Source organism: Benincasa hispida, chromosome 2, assembly GCF_027475165.1.
Source record: "Benincasa hispida cultivar pf3 chromosome 2, pf3_genome.v1.1, whole genome shotgun sequence".
Taxonomy (NCBI): domain Eukaryota; kingdom Viridiplantae; phylum Streptophyta; class Magnoliopsida; order Cucurbitales; family Cucurbitaceae; genus Benincasa; species Benincasa hispida.
This window is the reverse complement of record NC_143479.1, coordinates 68,818,746-68,839,718: the sequence shown is the minus strand read 5'-3', so window position 1 is coordinate 68,839,718 and position 20,973 is coordinate 68,818,746. Positions and strand designations below refer to the sequence as shown.

Below are 20,973 nucleotides of genomic sequence, written 5' to 3'. Positions count from 1 at the left end.
GAAGTAACATCTATATGCTTAATTTTCAAAAACAAAAACAAAAAACTTGATTACCAGTCAGTTTTTCCCAAAAAGAAAAAAAGAACTATTTCTAAACATTCAAGCAAAACGTGGAAGCGAATTCAAAGCAATGGAAAGTGTAGAGTAAAGGTTAATTGGGACAAAATTTAAATCTTTCAACTTGCAAACTTTCAACGACAAACAAGAATCATAAATCACATATTGTGTAAGAAAACTTATTGGTGATATAATCATCATATTCTTATACATAGTTTTCATTTCCAACCATTGGAAAGAAAAGCATGTCCAAAGATTCAAATTCCTAAACCTATATAATATAACAATGATTAATCAGTTACTCAATCCCAATGTGAACTTAATACCCGTCTTTGGCAACCATGATCGACCGTTGATGAAGCGCTCAGAGGTGAAGAACCTAGCCACAGCAGGGTCTCGAATATCATGGTACCCAGGCCATTTGACCCGACCCGAAAGGGATGCACCAGGTCCATAGTTTTTATACTCTCCATACCACAATGTGCCTAAAGCAAAATTGCCATACCACTCAAGCCATCCTCTAGGTTGTACCAAACCACTCATGTAAGTGTTCAAGAAGACAGTCCTTGAATATAGCTTCCATGGTCTACCAAGATATGTTGGCTGAGTTGCATATATAAAGCTGTCTTGGATTGAAAAACCTGTACTCTGGTGCGGGGATTTTCGACCTTGTGCGGTGATTGTGACCTTCTGGAGTGGGAGTGGAACTCTGGTGTAGATGTTGCATTTTTGGAATACTGCTGCCCCATTGCCAAAAATATAGTCTATGGTGCCGTATATGTTGCATTCCCTGTAAAATTGGCGTAGGGAGTGGACGTAAAGTGTGTCTTGATGGCCTTCGAAGCTGCATCGAAAGAAGGCTGATTGATCGGAGTCGACTCGGAGTGCCACTGCCTGATGGTTTTCCGGTCCAGCCGTGTTGCGAAATGTCATGTCTCTTGCTATGAATCCCTTCCCAGAGACAGCTATAGCCAAAATGTTTATATAGGAAAACATGTCATTCTTAAGCAGAGTCAAAACAGCATCATATGACGAATGATACCTTTGTTTTTCATGATTTAAACAAAAAATAACTAAACTTTACTGAACTAAATGCACATTAAACTACTCACCAACAGTTGCAGTTCTGAAAGTAGTCCATCCCTGAAGAAAATTACGACTTCCCGTCACTATCGTTTCTCCGATACCATCTCCAATAAACATTATGTTGGTTTTCTTTCGCTTCATGTCAATATTTTCTTTGTATATTCCCTTCTTCACATATATGATGTACCTTCTATTGCCATAATTTGGAGCTTCATTTACAGCTTCTGTGATAGAACGGAAATCTCCGCTTCCATCCAAAGCCACGACTGCATCAACATGGATGTTACGTGGATGAGATTTCACGAGCTTGTGCTCGCTATCCATCATCCAATCTGGAAACTCCGAACTATTGGTTTTCTCCATTGTTTCATTACGCGGAGGTTGAAATGGTAAGCTGTGTAATTGAGTGTACAATGCCAAGACATTGCTAATGAGCAGTGTAACTTGCTTCAAACTACCTCTAATGAAACCTACAATATGCCTGTCTGTGCCTTCAAAGCCTTCAAGGCATGTGTCTTGGTTGCTGAGAGCAGCGCTTAGCCATGCTTTTAGATTCCCTTCATCGGGAGCTTCATTTTTGCCTGCACGAATCCTTTTCATCTCAGCTAACGACCAGGCAAGTTCTGACACAGAGAAATCAAGAAGCTCCTTGCAGTCCTCGATCGCCATTTCTTCACGGTAGCTAAACGAGAATGTGCTGAACTTTGTTATAGACTCTATGGCTCGTCTAGCTTCATTAAGAGTTGCTCTAATTGCAGCACTCAAGACAGAACTTGGATTTGAGTTCACACTTCTTCCCATCTCAAGTTGTATGTTCGAAATGCATGAATTTCGATTTTCGATATCTGTACAAATCTGAGAAATCATGGACTGTATACCATTATTTTGCTCATTCGGGTAGATAACATCAATGCAGGAAACTTGTAATGCAGGAATAAAGATCAACATAAAAAGATGAATGGCTAAAGAAACTCTTAACATGACTGAAAAGTAGAAAAAGAAGAAAGGAGATTGTTTAATCAGCTCCTTTTTTCTTTCCTCGCAAGTAAAATACTTTTGCAGATATATAACAAGAAAAAGAAGTGGGAATTGATTGAATATAAAGTAAAGGGCAGTGAACTTTGATGAGTTCACATTTTTATCTTCTTTCTAACTTATATGCCTTTTCTCTTGACATGGTTCAAGTTATGCTTTCTTTTGAGGCAATGCTTCTCTTTATTCCTTCCTACTGGATTCTTCTCTAATGCCTCAAGGATTCTCAATTTTCAAACCCCATGGTGAAGAATCAAACATTACCCAATCTTTATTCACTTCAGCAACAACAAGCCATTTTAGAAAAACCAAAACATCCGGTAGAAAGTAATGAATCAATGCATAAATGATTCCCGAATGTTGTCTAACTGCACGAGTAAAGATTTAGGACGAAATGCTTTCAAACTGTTTTTATTTCAATCCCACAGCATTGAGGGACACAAAATAATTCAATACATATCGATTTATATGCATCTCATACAAAGCAGTATAAAGAAAGCAATGCTATTAAGAAGCAACCAAGCAAGGCACTTCTTCCATCGAATTTAATCTGTACATATCGAACATGACAAATAAGTATGCATTATCGGAAAATCCAAGCATGAAGCTGCTGGCTTCACAGTTCGCTCTAATCCCATCTAATCTTGCAACCCCAAGCATTCAGAATTTCAAGTATCTCTGATGAGAGCATAAACCTGAGAGATGCATGCAATTTGACTTTCTTGATCCAGAGGCAACAGGTTCTAAGTGCAAGCTCGAAACCTCGTACCGAGACTTTGTTGAGGTTTACGAGCTTAGCATCCTGAAGGCATGTAAGGTTCCCCATCATCATGCATAATCCCACATCCGAGACAGCACAAGAGCCCACATTTAACTGCCACAATCAAAAGAATAACTCAGGTAATGCTTGATCCCATTTCGAGAAGCAAATACAAATGACATAACATACTTCATTCAGTCTTTGAGAATGCTTGAGGGAAGATTCTAAATGAATTACATCTCCTATAAGGATTCGGGAAAAAAAAAAAAAAAGCTAATTAAATGCTTCCCTTCAAAGCACTTTAAAGTATTCTAAAGTTAAAAAATAATTCCTGAAATATATAGCCATTTATTATGAAAATTTGAAAAGTGTTTTTAAATAGTTGAGACACTCTTCAGCATAGTGAATAAACAATCCCAATACTTTACAAGCTACTTTCTGAAAGGTAGGGATTAAGATAAGCAAATGGCCTTTTAATGACAATGAAACTGCTTCTTTAAATAATACATCAACCATTGAATATCACCACCCACCAGTATTTGCCACAAATATATTATTTTCATTTGTGCTGTTGTTAGAAATGGATATATTTTTTTGCCATTAAAAATCAATCCTCAAGTAGGCAGTTAGATTCACATGAGATCCATCAATCGACCACTATTATTGTAAGAACTATTTCATAATAAATTCCCAAACCATTTTGTACCTCTTTGGATAATTTCATAACATCAATAAAATTGTTTCTTATGAAAAATGAAAATAAGTTGCCAAACACAAGTGGTAAATCTATATACCTGTTGCAAATTATGAGCGTAAGAGGCAAGTGCCCAAAAGCCAGAATCGTCGACATTCTGACATTGTTTCATATCCAGATCTACTAATCTTTTACAACCAGCTGCAACTGCTGTCAAACCGACACTTGTGACATTATGAAGCCCACGTATTTCTAAGTTGCAGAGTTCCTCAAGGTGGCCGATGTGCTCCATCCCTCTATCCGTAAGCTTATTACAGTATGATAAGTTCAGTTTCATCAATTTCTTGCAACCACTTGATAAAGCTTCTAATCCGGCATCCCCAATACCCAGACAACTGCAATTCAAGAGTACATAAAATGACCGTCTCATCATTTTAGTAGTTATTCAAAAGATCAGAAAATTTTCAGAACTCTCATGTTACCGGTACAAATCGAGTTCATGAATCCTTTTGCAGTTGAGACCAATCTTGATCAACCCTTTGTCTGTTATGTTTGTGCATAATCCTAGTTTCAAGCATAACAATTGTGAACATCTTGATAAGCATTCAAGTCCTGTAAGAGAGAACACAATCAAGTTAGCATGATGATTCACTTCAATAGATATATCATATATGATGTTATTATAATGTAAATCATCAAACTACTTGTTGTTTACAGTACCCTTATCATTCACACCACAACAATCAGTAAGATCAAGCTCCTCTAATGAGGAGCAGTACAACCCAAGCTGATTGAGACTTCTTTCAGTGATCATGTTGCACGATTCTAACTTCAGTGACATAAGTTTCTGGCAAGAGCTTGCTGTTTTACATATTGCTGCATCGGTGATGGAATGGCAACATGTTAAGTTGAGAACTTTCAAGCTAATACAGCGAGAGATCAGCTGAATGATGTTTGCATCAGTCACTCCTTTGCATTTGCTCAACCCGAGTTCCATCAAATATTCGCAGTGGACGCTGATTGCATTAAAAAACGTGCTTGAGAGTTGAGTACCATCAAGCCTAATTACTTTTAGACATTTCAGGTTCTTCAGGCTGTAAAGGGAGTCTGTGGAAAGCTCCTAGAAGCAAAATCCAAAGGCCGAAGCTTCAGAACAGCGAAAGAAGGCGAATACGAAATCAGAAAAATGCAGCAGCATCTTACAGGGAAGCAGTATCCTGCATCAAGCTGCTCAAGACTATCATGACCTCTTAAAATGGATGTTAAGCCATACGAACTAATGCCATCACATCTTGAAATATCAAGTTCCTACAACACATTCAAAATTGCATAAGCTCAGACAATTAAATATTACTATGCAAGCCAATCAACTTGCCAGTAAGTGTGCTCCATTTTATGTCGCATATCATGCTAAAAAAGAATTATACTGCACTTGATCATAAGTACCTTTAGAAAAGGGCAGCCATGTTCAAGGTACTGCAAACCATGATTGTCAACTGAAAGACAGCCGGCTATAACCAAAATCTCAAGCTTTGGCAAAGAAGATACTGAACGTAGTGATTCATTTGTCACCTGTTATTAACCCAATACCAAGTTCAGTTGACAAATTTAACCAGAATACTGTAGTGCCTGAAGAAAAGGTTTGGAACTGCTTGGGAGATATTCTAAAAAATAAAATTAAAAATAAAATTTTCAACTAGAATATCTACCGATAAATATTTACAATTCTTTTGTTCTTCTTAAACTCATTTCCTAACTGTGCTTGTTTGAATGGAAAAACACAATAATCTTAAATTTCCAACCTATGTCAATTTTCACAAATTGGACCTTAAACTTGGGAAAATTCTCTAGTACCATGGGAGAACCATACTCCATTTGTTCACACTATATATTTGTCTTCATAAATACTAGTGAACTTCACACTAACAGTTAGTAGACCCAACATTATTTTTAAAAGATTGCTAATTTGGCAAACAATCAATGGATGTAGCATCATAGGACTAGAAAATTTCAGCAAAATTTAGAAAAGTAATAAAACTTTTACGGTTTTACCTTAAACTTGGGAAACTTTTTGTAGTACCATGAGAGTACCATATTCCTTTTCTTCACACTATATATTTATCTTCATATATACTAGTGAACTCCACACTAACGATTAGTAGACCCCACAATTTGTTTTAAAAGACTGCTAATGTGGCAAACAATAAATGGATGTAGCACTGTAGTACTAAAAAATTTCCTCTTAAACTTAGACAAGCTATATTTCGCTACATCGATAACAAAAAAAATTGTAACTTTAACAAGAAGAAGTAATAAAAGTCCGGTGACAGTTAAGTAAATTTTATTCACAAGTAATGAAATTTTGCTTCATTCTTCACATACTAATTTTAACAACAAATATGAGCATAGATTAACTAGTAAAGACCTAGAAGAGAGATTGGAATCTCCCACCTCATATGTGTTCAAACAAAAAAAGCTTACTAATTTTAACAAAAACATCATAACAATTTCATAAAAAATTCAAAACTTACTTATAGTAGAGGTCAAAGGTGTAAATGCACACAATCAAGCATGAAATAGAAACCAAAAGTAAAACAGAAAAATCATATCAAACCTTGAGATAAGAGAGATCAAGAAGCTTCAAATGGAAGCACTTCTTACACAATAGCTCAACACCAAGATCAGAAACCTGCAAACACCACTTCAAGCTTAGCCTCTCCAATCTCCCACACCCAACAACAATCCTCGCCAAACCCACATCTGTAACCCCCAAACACTTATCCAACCTGACTTCCTTCAACCCCTCACAATTCGACACCGCCGCCGCTTCCCTATCCCCAAATCTCCAACTGTACGACATGTCGACCATTTCCAGCCCAGTGCAAGCCCTCATCAGTGTCTCCAACCCCAAGTAGTTCAACCCCGCCGATCGCTTCAGAATCAAACTCCTCAGCCTTGAAGACGCAAAAACCTCAAAGATGGACACCGTCCCGTTGCTGATTCGCGAGCAAATCGAGAGATCCAATTCATCTATGTTTTCAAATTTAGCGATTAAGCTCAAGAGAAACTCAATTCGACGGACACGAAGAGATTTACGAGATAATAGATCGATGCGGTGGAAATCCTTGCAAACAAGTCGCCAGGACTTGGAATCGGAGTGGTGGGTGAGATTTTGGCGAACCCGGATGAGAATCTCGTCGGGGAAGTTGAGGAAGAGTGGAAATGGTGAAGGCATTTGGGGAATTTGAACGGAAAAAAAAAAAAAAACTGAAAATAACAAAGAAATGGAAGAATTGAGAAATGGGTCTAAGTTGGAACGAAGAGGAAGAGGAGGCGGAGACGGAGGAGAGGGTGGTGGGCCGATTTGGAGAGAGTTTGAATCTGACCCGACCCGGATTTTCCGACTCGATCCATCATTGATCTCTGGTTTTTTTTTCCTTCTTCCTCTTCTCTTTTCTGTTTCTGGTTTTTTGGGTTCTGTAATGGAGTTGGTTTCCAGGGAGGAGAAGATAGGGTCAGATCTGGTACGGGCGGGACTAGGGGATGCTTGGTGTTTTATGACGTGGCGGGGGATGATTAGTTGTTGTGAGTGGGATTGTTAGGTTATCGTGTAGTGGGTTTCTTTAGGTGTTTTGTGTTTTATTTATTAAATTTACGGAAGATGGAAATTTTTGTACGTTAAGTGGGACCCACAAGCGTGCAACGATCGTACGGTAATATTCTTCTTTATATAACGGTGGGCCTAGTTCAAATTAACTTGCACATTTTTTAGTAGTTTGCAAGTAGAAAATGAATTTTCCCAAATTGACTAACTTTAGGTCATTGAAAAGTTTGTTTAACTAATTATAATTAGTTAAATAAGTTTGAAGGTTAAAAGCTTTAGAGATTGAAGAATAAGGTAGATAAATAAGAAGGTATTAAATAATAGAGAAAATAGATGGAAAATGGGAAAGTGTTGGTCATATATTAAACCATAGACAATAAGAAAAATGATAAACAATTTTCATTCATATATTAATTGAAAGAACAATTTATTAACTTTTTATTATTAAGGAACCTTAATTTAAAAAACCTCATAACTAACATGTTATTTAATTATTTTATTCGCATATTATATTATCCATTACATGAAATACAAAGTTATTAATATAAATTTGAATAATATTTTGTTGATATATACAAGGATCATGTTAAAGAATTAATTTAAAGATTCTATAGTATGAATAAAACTTCGTGTTTTATCTTGTTAAACCTATGGATACGACCAAAGGTAAATTTACCATAAACCTAAGGGCTCGAGTCTCTCTCAACTTCAATGCATTTTTATATTAATATAAAAAAATATTTTAGTTATAAAGTGACTATCGACATAATGATAGGATGCTCTGACCTCTTAATAGGCCCAAGTTTCAATCATTCTACATCTAATTTCTTTGGATTATTTCTCTCTTTTTTTTAATTCCATTATTATATTGACCATGATGCCACATTTAAATATGCAATAAATAAAAAAATAATATAAACTACCATTTAATGGTACATAAAATTAAAATATATTGAACAAAGATTACTTTTAGGATTAAATTACAAATTTAATATTTAAATTTTAAAACTTATATTTATTTGGTCAATAAATTTTAGAAAGTGAACATAATGTCACGCTCCACAAAAAGACCCTAAAATTTTTGCAAAAGCTCCCTAGTATCAGCCAAGAGGGAGCCTTGGAGCCCCGTGAAGTCCAAAAGATATGCAGGCATGACCCTTGTGCACACCATGCCAGATGTGGTGTACTCGCGCCCTAGATGCACCGCACGTGAGTCTTTACACGCATGCCTCAATCGACGCCAAGCACGCTTCGTCATGCATCCTTATTGCAGGCGTTGCATGCATACCCCATGAGCGCACACCCGTACTCCAAACGCTCGACGAACACCCCAGACGCCTCGCCTATGTCCCAAGAAAGCCCAAAAGCTTCTAGAAGGCACTGAACAATGTCAGTGCCTACACCAAGCACCCGGGAGACTCTAGACAGCACTATAGAGCGCTAGAAAGCCCTAGATAGGTCTAAAAGGGCCTAGACAGCCCCATACAGCGTCGGAAGCCTTTATAAGGCCCTATACCCATCTGGATGGCAAAGGACATGCTAGAAGACGCTAGAATATGCTAGATGTTCTGGACCCCTTTAATGATGATAGGCAGACATTGTCTAGATATGTCTAGAAAGTTCTAGAGAAGGCTTGAATGTATAAAGATATAAGTAGAAGCACCTAGATAGGCCTATAACTAACCTCTTAGGGCGGTTAGAACCTTCTACCAAGTTGGTGGAGGTCCTCTAAAGTCGATGTCCATGTCTATATATAGCCCAAGGGGCTCATTTGTACAAACCATCAGTTGAAAGCTCTCAAGCAATACACACATTCTCCTAAACTCATGTTCCTACCCTTTCTTGTCCTTTTTGAATTCCCTTGAGCCATAGCAAAGCTTAAACCTCTCTAAGGCTTACTTGAAGTGTCTTAGCCACTGATTTCACCCAAGTGCCACACGTTTGGTTGCTTCCAAACATCAACCACGTGACAGGTGGTATTAGAGCAACGGTTTCAAGATCTAGGTACCTTCTATGCTCTTGCTATGCATATGACCACTGAGGAAGAACATACTTCACCCGTAGAGCAAGTCATCGAGGGACCAGCCATTTAAGGACACAAGGAGCATCATTCTCCAACCAAACACTCAAAATTTAAGGGCCTTGCAGTAAGAGAGCATGTCGATGCTTGCCTTGCCAACTTGAGCAAGGATTGGAGGATGTTCAGCTCACAATTGGTAGGCTAAGCGATGACTATGATAGGCTAATCTAAGAGAATGCTGAGATCACTTCGGTAGCCAAGGAAATGATTGAAGAACTCGAACAGTCTTTCAAAAGAGAGATTGATGTGTTAGTGACTTAAGGTAGCCGATCTTCACAAGTTTATTGAAGGTAAGATCCATGACCTTCATACTGAAATAAACATTATTCGGACCAAAAGTGGGGCATCTCAAGATACTAGTGGCCTGGCCTCCACTAGCAATATCCCCGCTGCACATAGCACCCTGAGACTCAAGGTGCCCAAGCCGAATACCTATAATGGCACTCGCAATGTCACTATAGTAGAGATTTTCTTGTTCGGACTTGAATAGTATTTTGAAGCTTTAAGGGTGTTCGATGACGAAGCTCGAATAAGTAATGCCACTTCGTTCCTATAGAATGCTGCCTAACTATAGTGGCGAAGGACGCACGCTGAACATGAGCATGGCTTGTGCAACATTAGCACATGAGAACAATTTAAGGTGGAGCTTTGAAAACACTTTTTCTTTCACAATGTCAATATGGAGGTACGAGGCAAGCTCAGACGATTAAGGCAAACTGGTAGCATCATTGACTATGTCAAGAGTTTACCACTATCATGCTCAAGATAGAGGACCTTTTCGAGAAGGACGCCCTCTTCCACTTTAAAGATGGTCTGAAGGATTGGGCTAGGATGGAGCTGGATAGGCAAAATGTCGAGACGTTTGACGATGCTATTGCTGCTGCCGAAGTGCTCGTCAATTACTCCTCCCATAATAAGGGGAAGAAACCTAGTCCGAATAAGAGTGAGGGAGATAAGTCCTACCAACGGAAGAATCACCATAAGAGGGACGGAGGAAGCTCAAAGACTTCCCATGGCAAGCATGAGAAGCCTCATAATAGGAATAAAGGTTAGTCCTCTAAACTTCCTAAGCCATGCTTTATATGTGATAGGCCACATTAGATAAGAGTTATCCAAATCGTAAAACTATAAATGCCCTTGTGGCTAAGCTCAATGAAACAAAGAAGGGTGCAAGAGAGCCTGAAGCCACAATGGGGTCCCTACAACAATGGAGTGCTCTTACAAAGAGCCTTTCCCCGAAAGAAGGGAAAGATAATGGCCTACTTTACGCCGATGCCTCACTAAATGGGAAGACAGTGACATTGATGCTCGATACTAGTGCCACACATAATTTTATGGATGAGCAGGAAGCCAAGAGACTCAACTTGAGTCTCACAAAAGAACAAGGCATCATCAAGGCTGTCAATTCAGGGGCCAGACTCATCAAGGGCATAGTCAAGAATGTCCCAATCAAAGTCGGTGACTGGCAAGGTACACTAGACCTCACTGTTGTACCTATGGATGACTTCAATGTAGTACTTGGTCTAGCTTTCTTTCATACTGCCATTGCTTTTCCAATTTCTTTCTCGAAGTCACTTTTGATACTAGATGAACATAAGCTCCACGTGGTTCCCTTGAAGAGCATGGATAGATCAACCATTATGATCTCTGCCTTGCAATTCAAAAGAGGGATTAAGAAGAGTCCAAACTACATGTTGGCCTTAGCAAGGGACCTTCGAGACGATGAAGAAAAGGGCTCAAGTCAGTCCCTAGTGCCAGCATGCATACAAAATGTCCTTGATGAGTATAAAGACATCATGCCCGTTAAGTTACCAAAAAATTTACCCCTACAGCGAGAGGTAGACCACGAGATAGAGCTGGAGCTAGGTGCCAATCCTCTAGCCATGAAGCTCCATATCACATGAGCCCTCCAAATCTTGAGAAGTTGAGGAAGCAGCTAAAGGATTTACTTGATGCCGGCTACATTCAACCCTTAAAAGCACCTTATGGCACTCTGGTGCTCTTCTAAAAGAAAAAGGTTGGTTCATTGAGATTATGCATTGATTATAGAGCACTCAACAAGATCACTATTAAGAACAAGTACCCAATACCCTTGATAACCGATCTCTTTGATCAACTTGGAAAGGCTCGGTATTTCAATAAGATCGATCTATGATCTGGGTACTACCAAGTCATGATCAAAGCGGGAGACGAAGCCAAAACTGCATGCGTGACCAGATATGGTGCATATGAATTCTTCATCATACTGCTCGGTTTAACAAATGTCCCAGCTACCTTCTGTAAACTTATGAACAATCTATTCCATCCATTCCTAGACTAGTTCTTGGTGGTGTACTTGGATGACATTGTGAAGTATGGTCAGACTCTTAAAGAGCATGTGCACTATCTGAGGAAAGTCTTCCAAGTACTCTGTGACAATAAACTCTACATCAAAAAAAAAAAAAAATGCCCGTTCACTCAACTAGAGATAGAATTCCTTGGGCATTAGGTCAAAGAAGGCAAGCTGATGATGGATACAACCAAGGTACGTGCTATTCAAGAATGGAAACCTTATTCCAAGATACCTGAGCTACATTCCTTTCTGGGCTTTGTGAATTATTATAGACAGTTCATCAATGAATATTTGGCCATAGTTGCCCCTCTCATCAATCTATTGAAAAAGAATCAACCTGGGATTTGTCAGAAGAGTGCCAATGAGCCTTCGATGGTCTCAAGGAAGCTGTCTCGCAGGAACCAAACATAATGCTTCCAGACTGTTCTAAGCCCTTCAAGGTCCACACTGATGCATCCGATTATGCTATTGGCAGTATGCTGATGTAAGAAGAGCACCTGATTACATACAAGAGCCACAAGCTAAATGAAACAGAACGATGGTGCACCATTCAGGAAAAGGAAATGAAGGTCATTAGATATTGTTTTCGGACTTGGAGGCATTACTTACTCGAAAGTTGATTCACCGTGATGATCGGCAATGTTGCCATAAGCTACTTTTAGACACAAAAGAAGCTAACACCAAAGCAAGCTTGATGGAAAAACTTCTTGGCAAAGTTTGATTATAAACTCAAGAATAAGCCAGGGCGGGCCAATGTAGTGGTTGACTTACTTAGCCACAAGGCTGAGCTTGCTCCTCTTATGAGTACCTGCAACCAACTTCCTTGACCAAATCAAGGAAAGCATGGAATGAGATGCGATAACTAAGAGCCTACTCAAGTTAGCTAAGGAAGGGAATACCTGAAGGTTTTGGGAAAAGGATGGCATTCTTCTCACAATTGGCAACCGAATCTTGGTACCAAAGTGGGGAAACCTACGAAGATACATCTTAAAAGAATGCCACGACTCTTTCTGGGCAGGCCACCCAGGTATGAATAATACTCTTGCCCTCGTCTAAGATAAATATTATTAGCCACGAATGACGTAGAGGCCTATATAAGGACTTGCCTAGTCTGCCAATAAGACAAGGTGGAATAATACCCATCGCCAAATAACCTTGGGATAGCTTTACCATGGATTTCATCATAGCACTACCCAAGTCTAATAGTTATGGGAGCATTATGGTGGCAGTAGATCAATTTAGCAAATATGCCACCTTTATTCCTTGCCTTGTCGATGTCAAGGTAGAAGAGGCAGCCCGCTTGTTCTTCAAGAACATGGTGAAGTTATGGGGGATGCCCAAAAGTATTATTAGTGGTCGAAACCCCCATTTCACAGGAAAATTCTGGCGAGAGTTATTCAAGCTGATAAGGAAAAATTTGAACTTTTCAACCAGTTTTCAACCCCAAAGTGATGGCCAAACCGAGAGAATCAATACCCTATTCGAGCATTATTTGAGGCACTATGTTAGTGCACATCAGAAAATTTGGGCCAATCTTATTGACATTGCCCAATTCTCTTACAACCTCCACAAGAGCATGTCTACGGGTAAAAGACTCTTCGAGATAGTGGTCGGGTGACAACTTAACACGTCTAATGCCCTCATTACTCCCTATGAGAGGCCTAACCCTTCGACTTAAAAATTTCCTAAGGAATGGAAAGAGGAGCAATACGTCACTCGAGCCTGCCTTGACAAAGCTACCTCGAGGATGAAGAAATGGGCAGATATCAAGAGGTGCCCCAAGGAGTTCCAAAAGGGAGATAAGGTAATGATCAAACTCCTACCTAATCAATTCAAGCCCTTATGGAAGGTACATAAGGGGTTGGTGTGAAAATATAAAGGCCCATTCACTATAATTAAATGCGTTGGGAAGGCAACCTATTAAGTAGAATTGCCACAAAGCTCAAACTACACAATGTCTTCCACGTGAGCATGCTTAAACCATTCCATGAAGATGAGGAAAACCCCGAGTGAGGCAAGTCAGATCGAGCTTTGACTGTTGTGATAACATAATTTGAAAGAAAATTTGAGGAAATCTTGGAAAATCGAAAGATAAGTAGAAGAGGAGTTTCAAGCTACATAGGATACCTGGTTAAATGATAGGGATTACCAGATAGCGAGGCTAGCTGGAAATGAGAAGACTTGCTTTGGCAATTCGAAGATGACATCAAGCGATACTGGGATGCAACAGGGGCGTTGCAAAATTATGCAAATGAGGATGTCACGCACCACAAAAAAGACCCTACAATTTTCGTAAAAGCTCCCTAACATTAGCCAAGAAGAAGCCTTAGAGCCCCGCGAAGTCCAAAAGATGTGCAGGCACGACCCTTTTGCTTACCATGCCATGGCGTGGCATCCGCGCATGCCATGCCAAGCACACGCCCTAGATGTATTGTGCATGAGTCCCTGTGCGTGTGCCTCAATCGACGCTAGGCGTGGCCCATTTCGTATCCTTGTTGCAAGCGTTACGCGCGCACCTCATGTGCATGCTCGACGAAGACCCCAGACACCTCACCCATGTCCCATAAAGTCCCAGAAGCTTTTAGAAGGTGCTGAACAATGCCAGCGCCTACCCTAAGCACTCGGAAGACCCTAGACAGTGCTAGAGAGCACTAGAAAGCCCCAGACATGTCTAGAAGAGCCTAGACAGTGCCATATAGAATCAAAAGCCTCTAGAAGGTCCTGAACCCATCTGAAAGGCACGAGGACATGTTGGAAGACGCTGGAATGTTCTAGACCCTTTTAATGACGAACATACATAGACATTGTCTAGATGTGTCTAGAAAGTTCTAGAGAAGGATTGAATGTACAAAGATATGAGTAGAAGCACCTAGATAGGCCCATAACCGACCTCCTAGGGTAGTTAAAACCTTCCACCAAGTTGGTGGAGGCCTTCTAAAGTTGGTGTCATGTCTATATATAGCCTAAGGGGCTCATTTGTACAAACCATCGGTTGGAAGCTCTCATGCAATACACACATTCTCCCAAACTTGTGGTGCCTACCATTTCTTGTCCCTTTTGAATTCCCTTGAGCCACAACAAAGCTTAAACCTCCCTAAGGCTTACTTGGAGTGTCTTAGCCACTGAGTTCACCTAAGTGCCGCACATTTGGTTACTTGCAAACATCAACCACGTGACATTAAACTCTTAATTTGTGTGTATTAAGTCTTAAGCTTTCAATTTTGTGTCCAATAAATTTTTGAATTTTGAATTTTGTGTTTAATAGAGTAATAGATCATTACTACTCAATAATTTTTTATAATTCATGGATATATACTAAACACAAAATTGAAAGTTTAAATTTTATTAGACATAAGTTCAATTTTATATCTAATAGACCAGTTAATTATTCTTAAAAAAAAAGTACATGTTAAGAACATATTACATATAAATTGAAAATTTAGAAGCATATTAGACATTTCTAGAGTCCAATGATCTATAAAATACAAAATTTTAAAAGCTCATAAACTTAATTTGTTATTAATTTTTTTTACTCATTTTAATAATTTTTTGAAGGTTTAAATTAAGTCCCCGACTCAAAACAAAAATTTTGGATCCACAACTGGATATGCCATTTTGTAATAATTACGAATGATTTGATCCAAATCGTTCATGTAGAGTCATGTGAATAAAAGTATCTTATACAATGATTTTGTATAACGCAGAACTACCAAATATTTAATCTCTTTATATAAATCCATTAGTTGAGAAGACTAATATTTCACTAGATGATCATATGAGACTTAATCTTAATCTTGAGTGAGTTATGAACTCTTGCATATAAAGACTTGTCTTTTGATTTATATGGGGTGGGATTGACCATTGTAGTCGATTCAATAAAAGCCTACTATTTTTGGGGACTTGACCAAATAAGAAGCTGAAAACATAGTCTCACAAGTGTTGTGATTCGTATCCTAAAGCTTTGTAATTAATAAGTTATTTAATTATTTTATGCACAATAATAAATTATCTTTACATAAAAATCAAAGATCATTAAGTGTAATATTGAATAGTATGTAGATGACATAACATGGATTGTGTTTAAGAAATAACCTAAAAGGTCTATAATATATGGATAAGGTTGAGTGTCTTGTATCTTATTGATAGCTTCATAAAAAGGCTATCTTAGACCTACTAATCTTGTTGGTTCAAGATGTTTTATGTGCTTAAATATTTATATTTATAGAGTATCAAGCACAAGGTGTATTCTGGAGTGTTTAAGGAAAATCAGAGTAAAAAATGAAGCATTTAAGAACTTATTCAAGCAATTGGGGTTTCAAGAAGGTGACAAGATGATAATACACTTGCCTACGAGCATTACAATGCTGCAAAATATTGGGTTTTGACAAAATATTAGAAGTGTAGTTTGTCCCACATCGGTTCAATTGAAGAATAGGCATGAGTTCCAAGCCTATAAAAAGAGCTTATGTAACGACCGGATCCTTACATATTATGGTCCGACCTCTATGACATGCATACTTAGACTTTTCTATTATGAGATGAGTTTTGGTAAAAATCTTAAAAGAACATATCTAAGATTTTATTAATTAGGTAGAAAACTATATAAAAAGTTTATTTTACAAAACACCAGGATCCATAAAAAAACACTAGCATAGTGATACAAAAATGCATATGCCTATAATAGTGAGTTTGATGGTTGGCCATTTGAGTGATGTCTAGTTCTGCCACCTATGCTGTGTCCTTACCTACAAAGTCTGTAAAAATAGGATGAGTATATAATATACCCAGTAAGTAGTTCTCACATAGGGTAGTGACCAAATACACAATCACATGTAACATGTTCTGAAAACATATGATTGGGACCGAAAACATATAATAACATGTGGTGGTCGGTTATGCTTCTAACATAAATTTCTCCGCCCTGATAGGAAGATGAGGACTTAGGCGAAAACTAACCCATCTGATGATTAGCGGGTCATGCAGTCAGTAGGGCTAGAGTCGCATCCAACATCAACCATTAACATAAACATAAGATTGGACTAGAGGGGTACAACCATACATACCCTGTTAGTCCCTAGCATAATCTTGACATAGAATTGGGTCTAGAGACATACATGCCCTGCTAGCCCTAGAAGCATAACCTTTATCTAATTAAAATTTAATCTTATTTCATCGTTGTGAACAAACATAATGCATGGGGTCCCTTGTCGATAAATGTATTTTAAACATGTAATGCAACATAACAATAACATAATTATGCAACATATTAAAAGTACACTACCATGAACCACTTAAAGAGAGGGTGAGATAAATTACTTACCTTGATTGCGATCCTAGTTATTCCTTATTATTCCTTATGGTTTAATCAGTAGAGCTTTCCCTCTTAAACCAGAAAGAAATTTGGGCAGCACTTCCCTCGTGTTTCCTCCTTCTAACTAACAGAATTACTTCACCCTTTTCATATGATTTTTTTACTACTGAGTTTTGTTTGAGAATGAGTTTAACTTCCAGCCCAAAGCCTCCTATTTATAGCCGTTTCTAGCTCTTCTCTGTGTGACAACTCATCCTACAAATGGCTTCTTTAAAATTACTTAAGTTTAAGAATTTTTCTTAATAAGACACCTAATTTTGGCTAACGTTTTGCCCTTACGTCTTTAACCTTTATTTGTATTCAATTTTAGGGTTCTCCATGTATAATCTATAAGATCGTGGCCAAATTCAACGCATAATCCATGCTTCTGTCCAAATCTCGCTCTTTCCAGCTTTCTCGCTGGTTTGGTTCTCGCTCTCTCCCACTTTCTTGCTGAGAATTTCGCTCTCTCCACTCTTGCTCTCGGTCTCGCTGGTTTTACTCTCGTGACTCTCGCTCTCTCCCACTTTCTCGCTGAGAATCTCGCTCTCTTCACTTTCGCTCTCGCTCTCGCTGGTTTTACTCTCGTGGCTCTCGCTTTCTCCCACTTTCTTGCTGAGAATCTCGCTCTCTCCACTCTCGCTCTCGCTCTTGCTGGTTTTACTCTCGTGGTTCTCGCTCTCTCCCACCTTCTCGCTGAGAATCTCACTCTCTCCAATTTTCTCTCCAAGCTCGCTCTCTCTAATCTCGCCAGTGTGGCTTTCTCCTTCTTTCTCTCCATATTTTCTCTCCAACTTTGCTCTCTCCCAGTTTTCTCTCCAATATTTCTCTCCACTATTTCTCTCCAATCTCGTGCTTTCTCTAGGTTTTTCTCCACCAATCTCGTTAGTTTTTACGCGTGGGTTGCCTTCACCGCTTGTGACACGTGGATTCCACTTCCCCTTTTTTTTTTATAACTCTTTCAAATTTTAACCGTATAATTAATTCACCTCCAATTCTTTTAATGAGCAGTGCTCAAACAAAAAGTTATCTACTGCCCTTTGTCTCCCGAATTAGCTAGCGTCAAACTTCTAATTAATCCTCCCTGATTTGCCCCCTTATTCTTTATTTTTGGATAATTAATAAATTTCTTATTTTTTCCAATTCTAAATTTCCACCTGATTTTCCTATTAAACTTATATATTTTTCATTCTTAATTATATATTTATTTGTTTTCCTGCTTTCTAAATTAGGGTTAGGGTATTACATTCACCACCCCTTTAAATAAAATCTCGTCCTGCTTAACATTTGACATTTAATTTCCTGTAGTGTATGCGTACAAATTTGGGTTGTTACAACTTATGCCTCTAGTTTCTAGTCGTCCCAGTTAGAAATACTTTAAGCTTAGTGTGCTAACTCTAATTAAATTCCTTTTGTATTCTCTAGTTTGAGAGTGGGAAAATGTGTGTAGTCAAAAGCTTTGAGAAGGTGCTCTTGTAATTGGGATTGAGAGAGAGAATTGTTTTGTGGATTGTAACAATTTTTCACATAATGGATTTCTTCCACGTAAATTCTTGTTTTTTCTGTTTTTTTCCTGTAATAGACGTGGAGGGTTTTCCCAATACAAAATAGAAGGCATAACATCACAACACTTTCGGGCAAATATGAAAAACAACAGCGTTGGGGCTAATACTACCAATGTTGCAACACTACTTACAGCATCACGACGTTCTTACAAAAATTATAAATAGATTTTTCATATTGGGGTTAAAGTGTGGAAACTTTAAGTGTTTTGGTTTTCGTTTTGGCCGATTTTAGTCAAAACACCTGAGTTTTACCTTTCTAAGCTTTGCAATGGATGATTTTGGCATAAGGGATCAAGATTTGATGTCTAACTAGGCCTCAAACAATGATTTAGAGGTTGGTTGAGCTGATACTCTATCAGTTTTGTGAGATTTTCTTTGAATGTCTACCAATTCATATATTTACTATTTCTACTCCTTGTTTGAATCAATATGAAATGTATGCTCGATTAATGTGATAGGTTAATTGTTTATAATGTAGATTAGTCATGTATGATAACATGCTTAATTCAATAACAAATAGGTTTGATTATGTTTGTGTTGATTCATGGAATCTTTCCTATGTTTATCACATTCCACAATTGACCTTAGGAGTAGAAAAATGCCCAATATAATATGGTGAATTTGATTGCACGTTTGAATCAATCCTTAAACTTAATGTAGCAAAACCAAGTATGGAATGCTATAGTGCCCCACTTGTTTGTTAGTTTATAATTAACTAGGTTGCTCTATGTCTATTTAATTGAATCATGAAATTTCAATTAGTATGGAATGCTATCATACCCAGTTAATTGGATTGGTAAATTACAAAGTCATAATTATGCGATTTATTGATGATGAACGAAATCCACTAAGTAGCCAACTATATATGAATCAACCTGGTATTCTCTTGACTATCTCCCTTACTCTCATAGTTGTGTGATCAATTGATGAACGAATTCTCAGGCTCCATGTGTATGACATGGTCCATTGTTAAGTACTACAAATATTTAGCTTTAGATTGACATTCTTATAAATTTATTTTATTGAAGACCCTCAACAAGTTGTTCTTTGCTCATACTTGTGACACTATGTATACAACCACCCATTTTATTAATGTTATAAACAATTTGATTCAAATTGTCTATGTGAAAACATGTGAGTGAGGTATCTTATACAATGAGTTTGTAGGATAAAAAAAATATATAAATATTCAAATTAAGACTAATGTCAAATAGTTAAATCTAATGGAAAAGTCTCTCTCTCTTTTATTTATTTATTTATAAAATCTAATGGTAGAGTGTTTAAATATTATTAATTTATTTATTATTGCATATGAGATATGTAAAATGAATGTTTAAAATTCTTTTAAAAAAACATTAAAAAATGCATCTTATTTTCAAAGATTAAAAGCAAAAGTTTGCAAAATTATAAATGTTGATTTGAGAAATAAATTAGATAATTACATATTTGAATGTAAGATTTTATAAAAGTATCATAACCTATAACTTTAGATATTTGAATATAAGATTGACAAAAGTATCATAACCTATGACTTTAAATAAATATTAATGATCTTGTATAGACAAGAATATCATTAATTTGCCAAGAAAGCTTAGCTCAATGGTAATTGGTATAACTTTTGTCCATAAAGATTAAGGTTTGATCCTTCATTTCAACCATTATTTTAGTAAGAAAATCATTAATTTCTTAGTGGTTTTTTCTCATAATGACATATTACTCATTATGAATTATGTAAAATTTAAATCTAAAAAAAAAAAAAAAAATCTTACTAGCTAGCCAATTTCAAATGTATGATTTAGAATGAATCAATATATTTTTGTAAATGTCCGAATACAAATTTCAAGGACATAATGATTTGCATGGGTTGATTAAGTTTAGTAAACTCATTGGACGGTCAATTAACAAAAATTACATTTGATTTGTCTACACTTGTTTTAGTATGATGAAATTGAATTTTCAGGTTACCGTTGGTGAAGTATGAAGTTCAAACTTCAACGGTAACTTTTTTTTTTTTTTTTTGTTTCTTCTAAAAACTATTTATTAACTAAATTTGAGCTAAAGACATAAATTAGTTCCTAATATTTTTTTTCTCAATTTAATTCATAATGGCTAGTTTTCTTTAATTTTATGTGAAATTTTTTCAATCAAATCCTTTAAAACAGAATGTAAAAATTGAAGTCGTAAAATGATTAAATGTCATAATATACTTTATTAATCGAGTTTAACACGATTTAATTGGATAACACGATTTAATTGGATGAAATTGAAAGCTATGAATTAATTTATTTTTCAAAAAAAAAAAAAAAAAATCAAACTTTAGGAATTAAACTATATATTTAGCCTAATCATGCAACTGCAACCATGGAAGTAGATGATGGTTAACCCAATAATTCAACAACCATGTGGTGCTACA

General features: G+C 37.2%; 2 protein-coding genes and 1 pseudogene across 2 annotated transcripts; 1 reads left to right on the top strand and 2 right to left on the bottom strand.

Moving 5' to 3' along the window:
- Nucleotides 1-155: 155 nt before the first annotated feature.
- On the bottom strand, nucleotides 156-2,263 carry LOC120071228 (Plant invertase/pectin methylesterase inhibitor superfamily). The gene is made up of 2 exons (XM_039023361.2): nucleotides 1,170-2,263; nucleotides 156-1,022 (listed from the first exon to the last, which is right to left on the bottom strand). Exons 1-2 carry the CDS (start codon nucleotides 2,122-2,124, stop codon nucleotides 352-354), a joined length of 1,626 nt encoding a protein of 541 aa, XP_038879289.1. The 5' UTR covers nucleotides 2,125-2,263; the 3' UTR covers nucleotides 156-351.
- A 295-nt stretch (nucleotides 2,264-2,558) lies between these two features.
- On the bottom strand, nucleotides 2,559-7,354 carry LOC120071227 (F-box family protein). The gene is made up of 7 exons (XM_039023360.2): nucleotides 6,244-7,354; nucleotides 5,076-5,201; nucleotides 4,833-4,937; nucleotides 4,350-4,749; nucleotides 4,112-4,241; nucleotides 3,730-4,024; nucleotides 2,559-3,049 (listed from the first exon to the last, which is right to left on the bottom strand). Exons 1-7 carry the CDS (start codon nucleotides 6,862-6,864, stop codon nucleotides 2,804-2,806), a joined length of 1,923 nt encoding a protein of 640 aa, XP_038879288.1. The 5' UTR covers nucleotides 6,865-7,354; the 3' UTR covers nucleotides 2,559-2,803.
- A 2,638-nt stretch (nucleotides 7,355-9,992) lies between these two features.
- On the top strand, nucleotides 9,993-13,952 carry LOC150038118 (uncharacterized; annotated as a pseudogene).
- The last annotated feature ends 7,021 nt before the right edge of the window (nucleotides 13,953-20,973 follow it).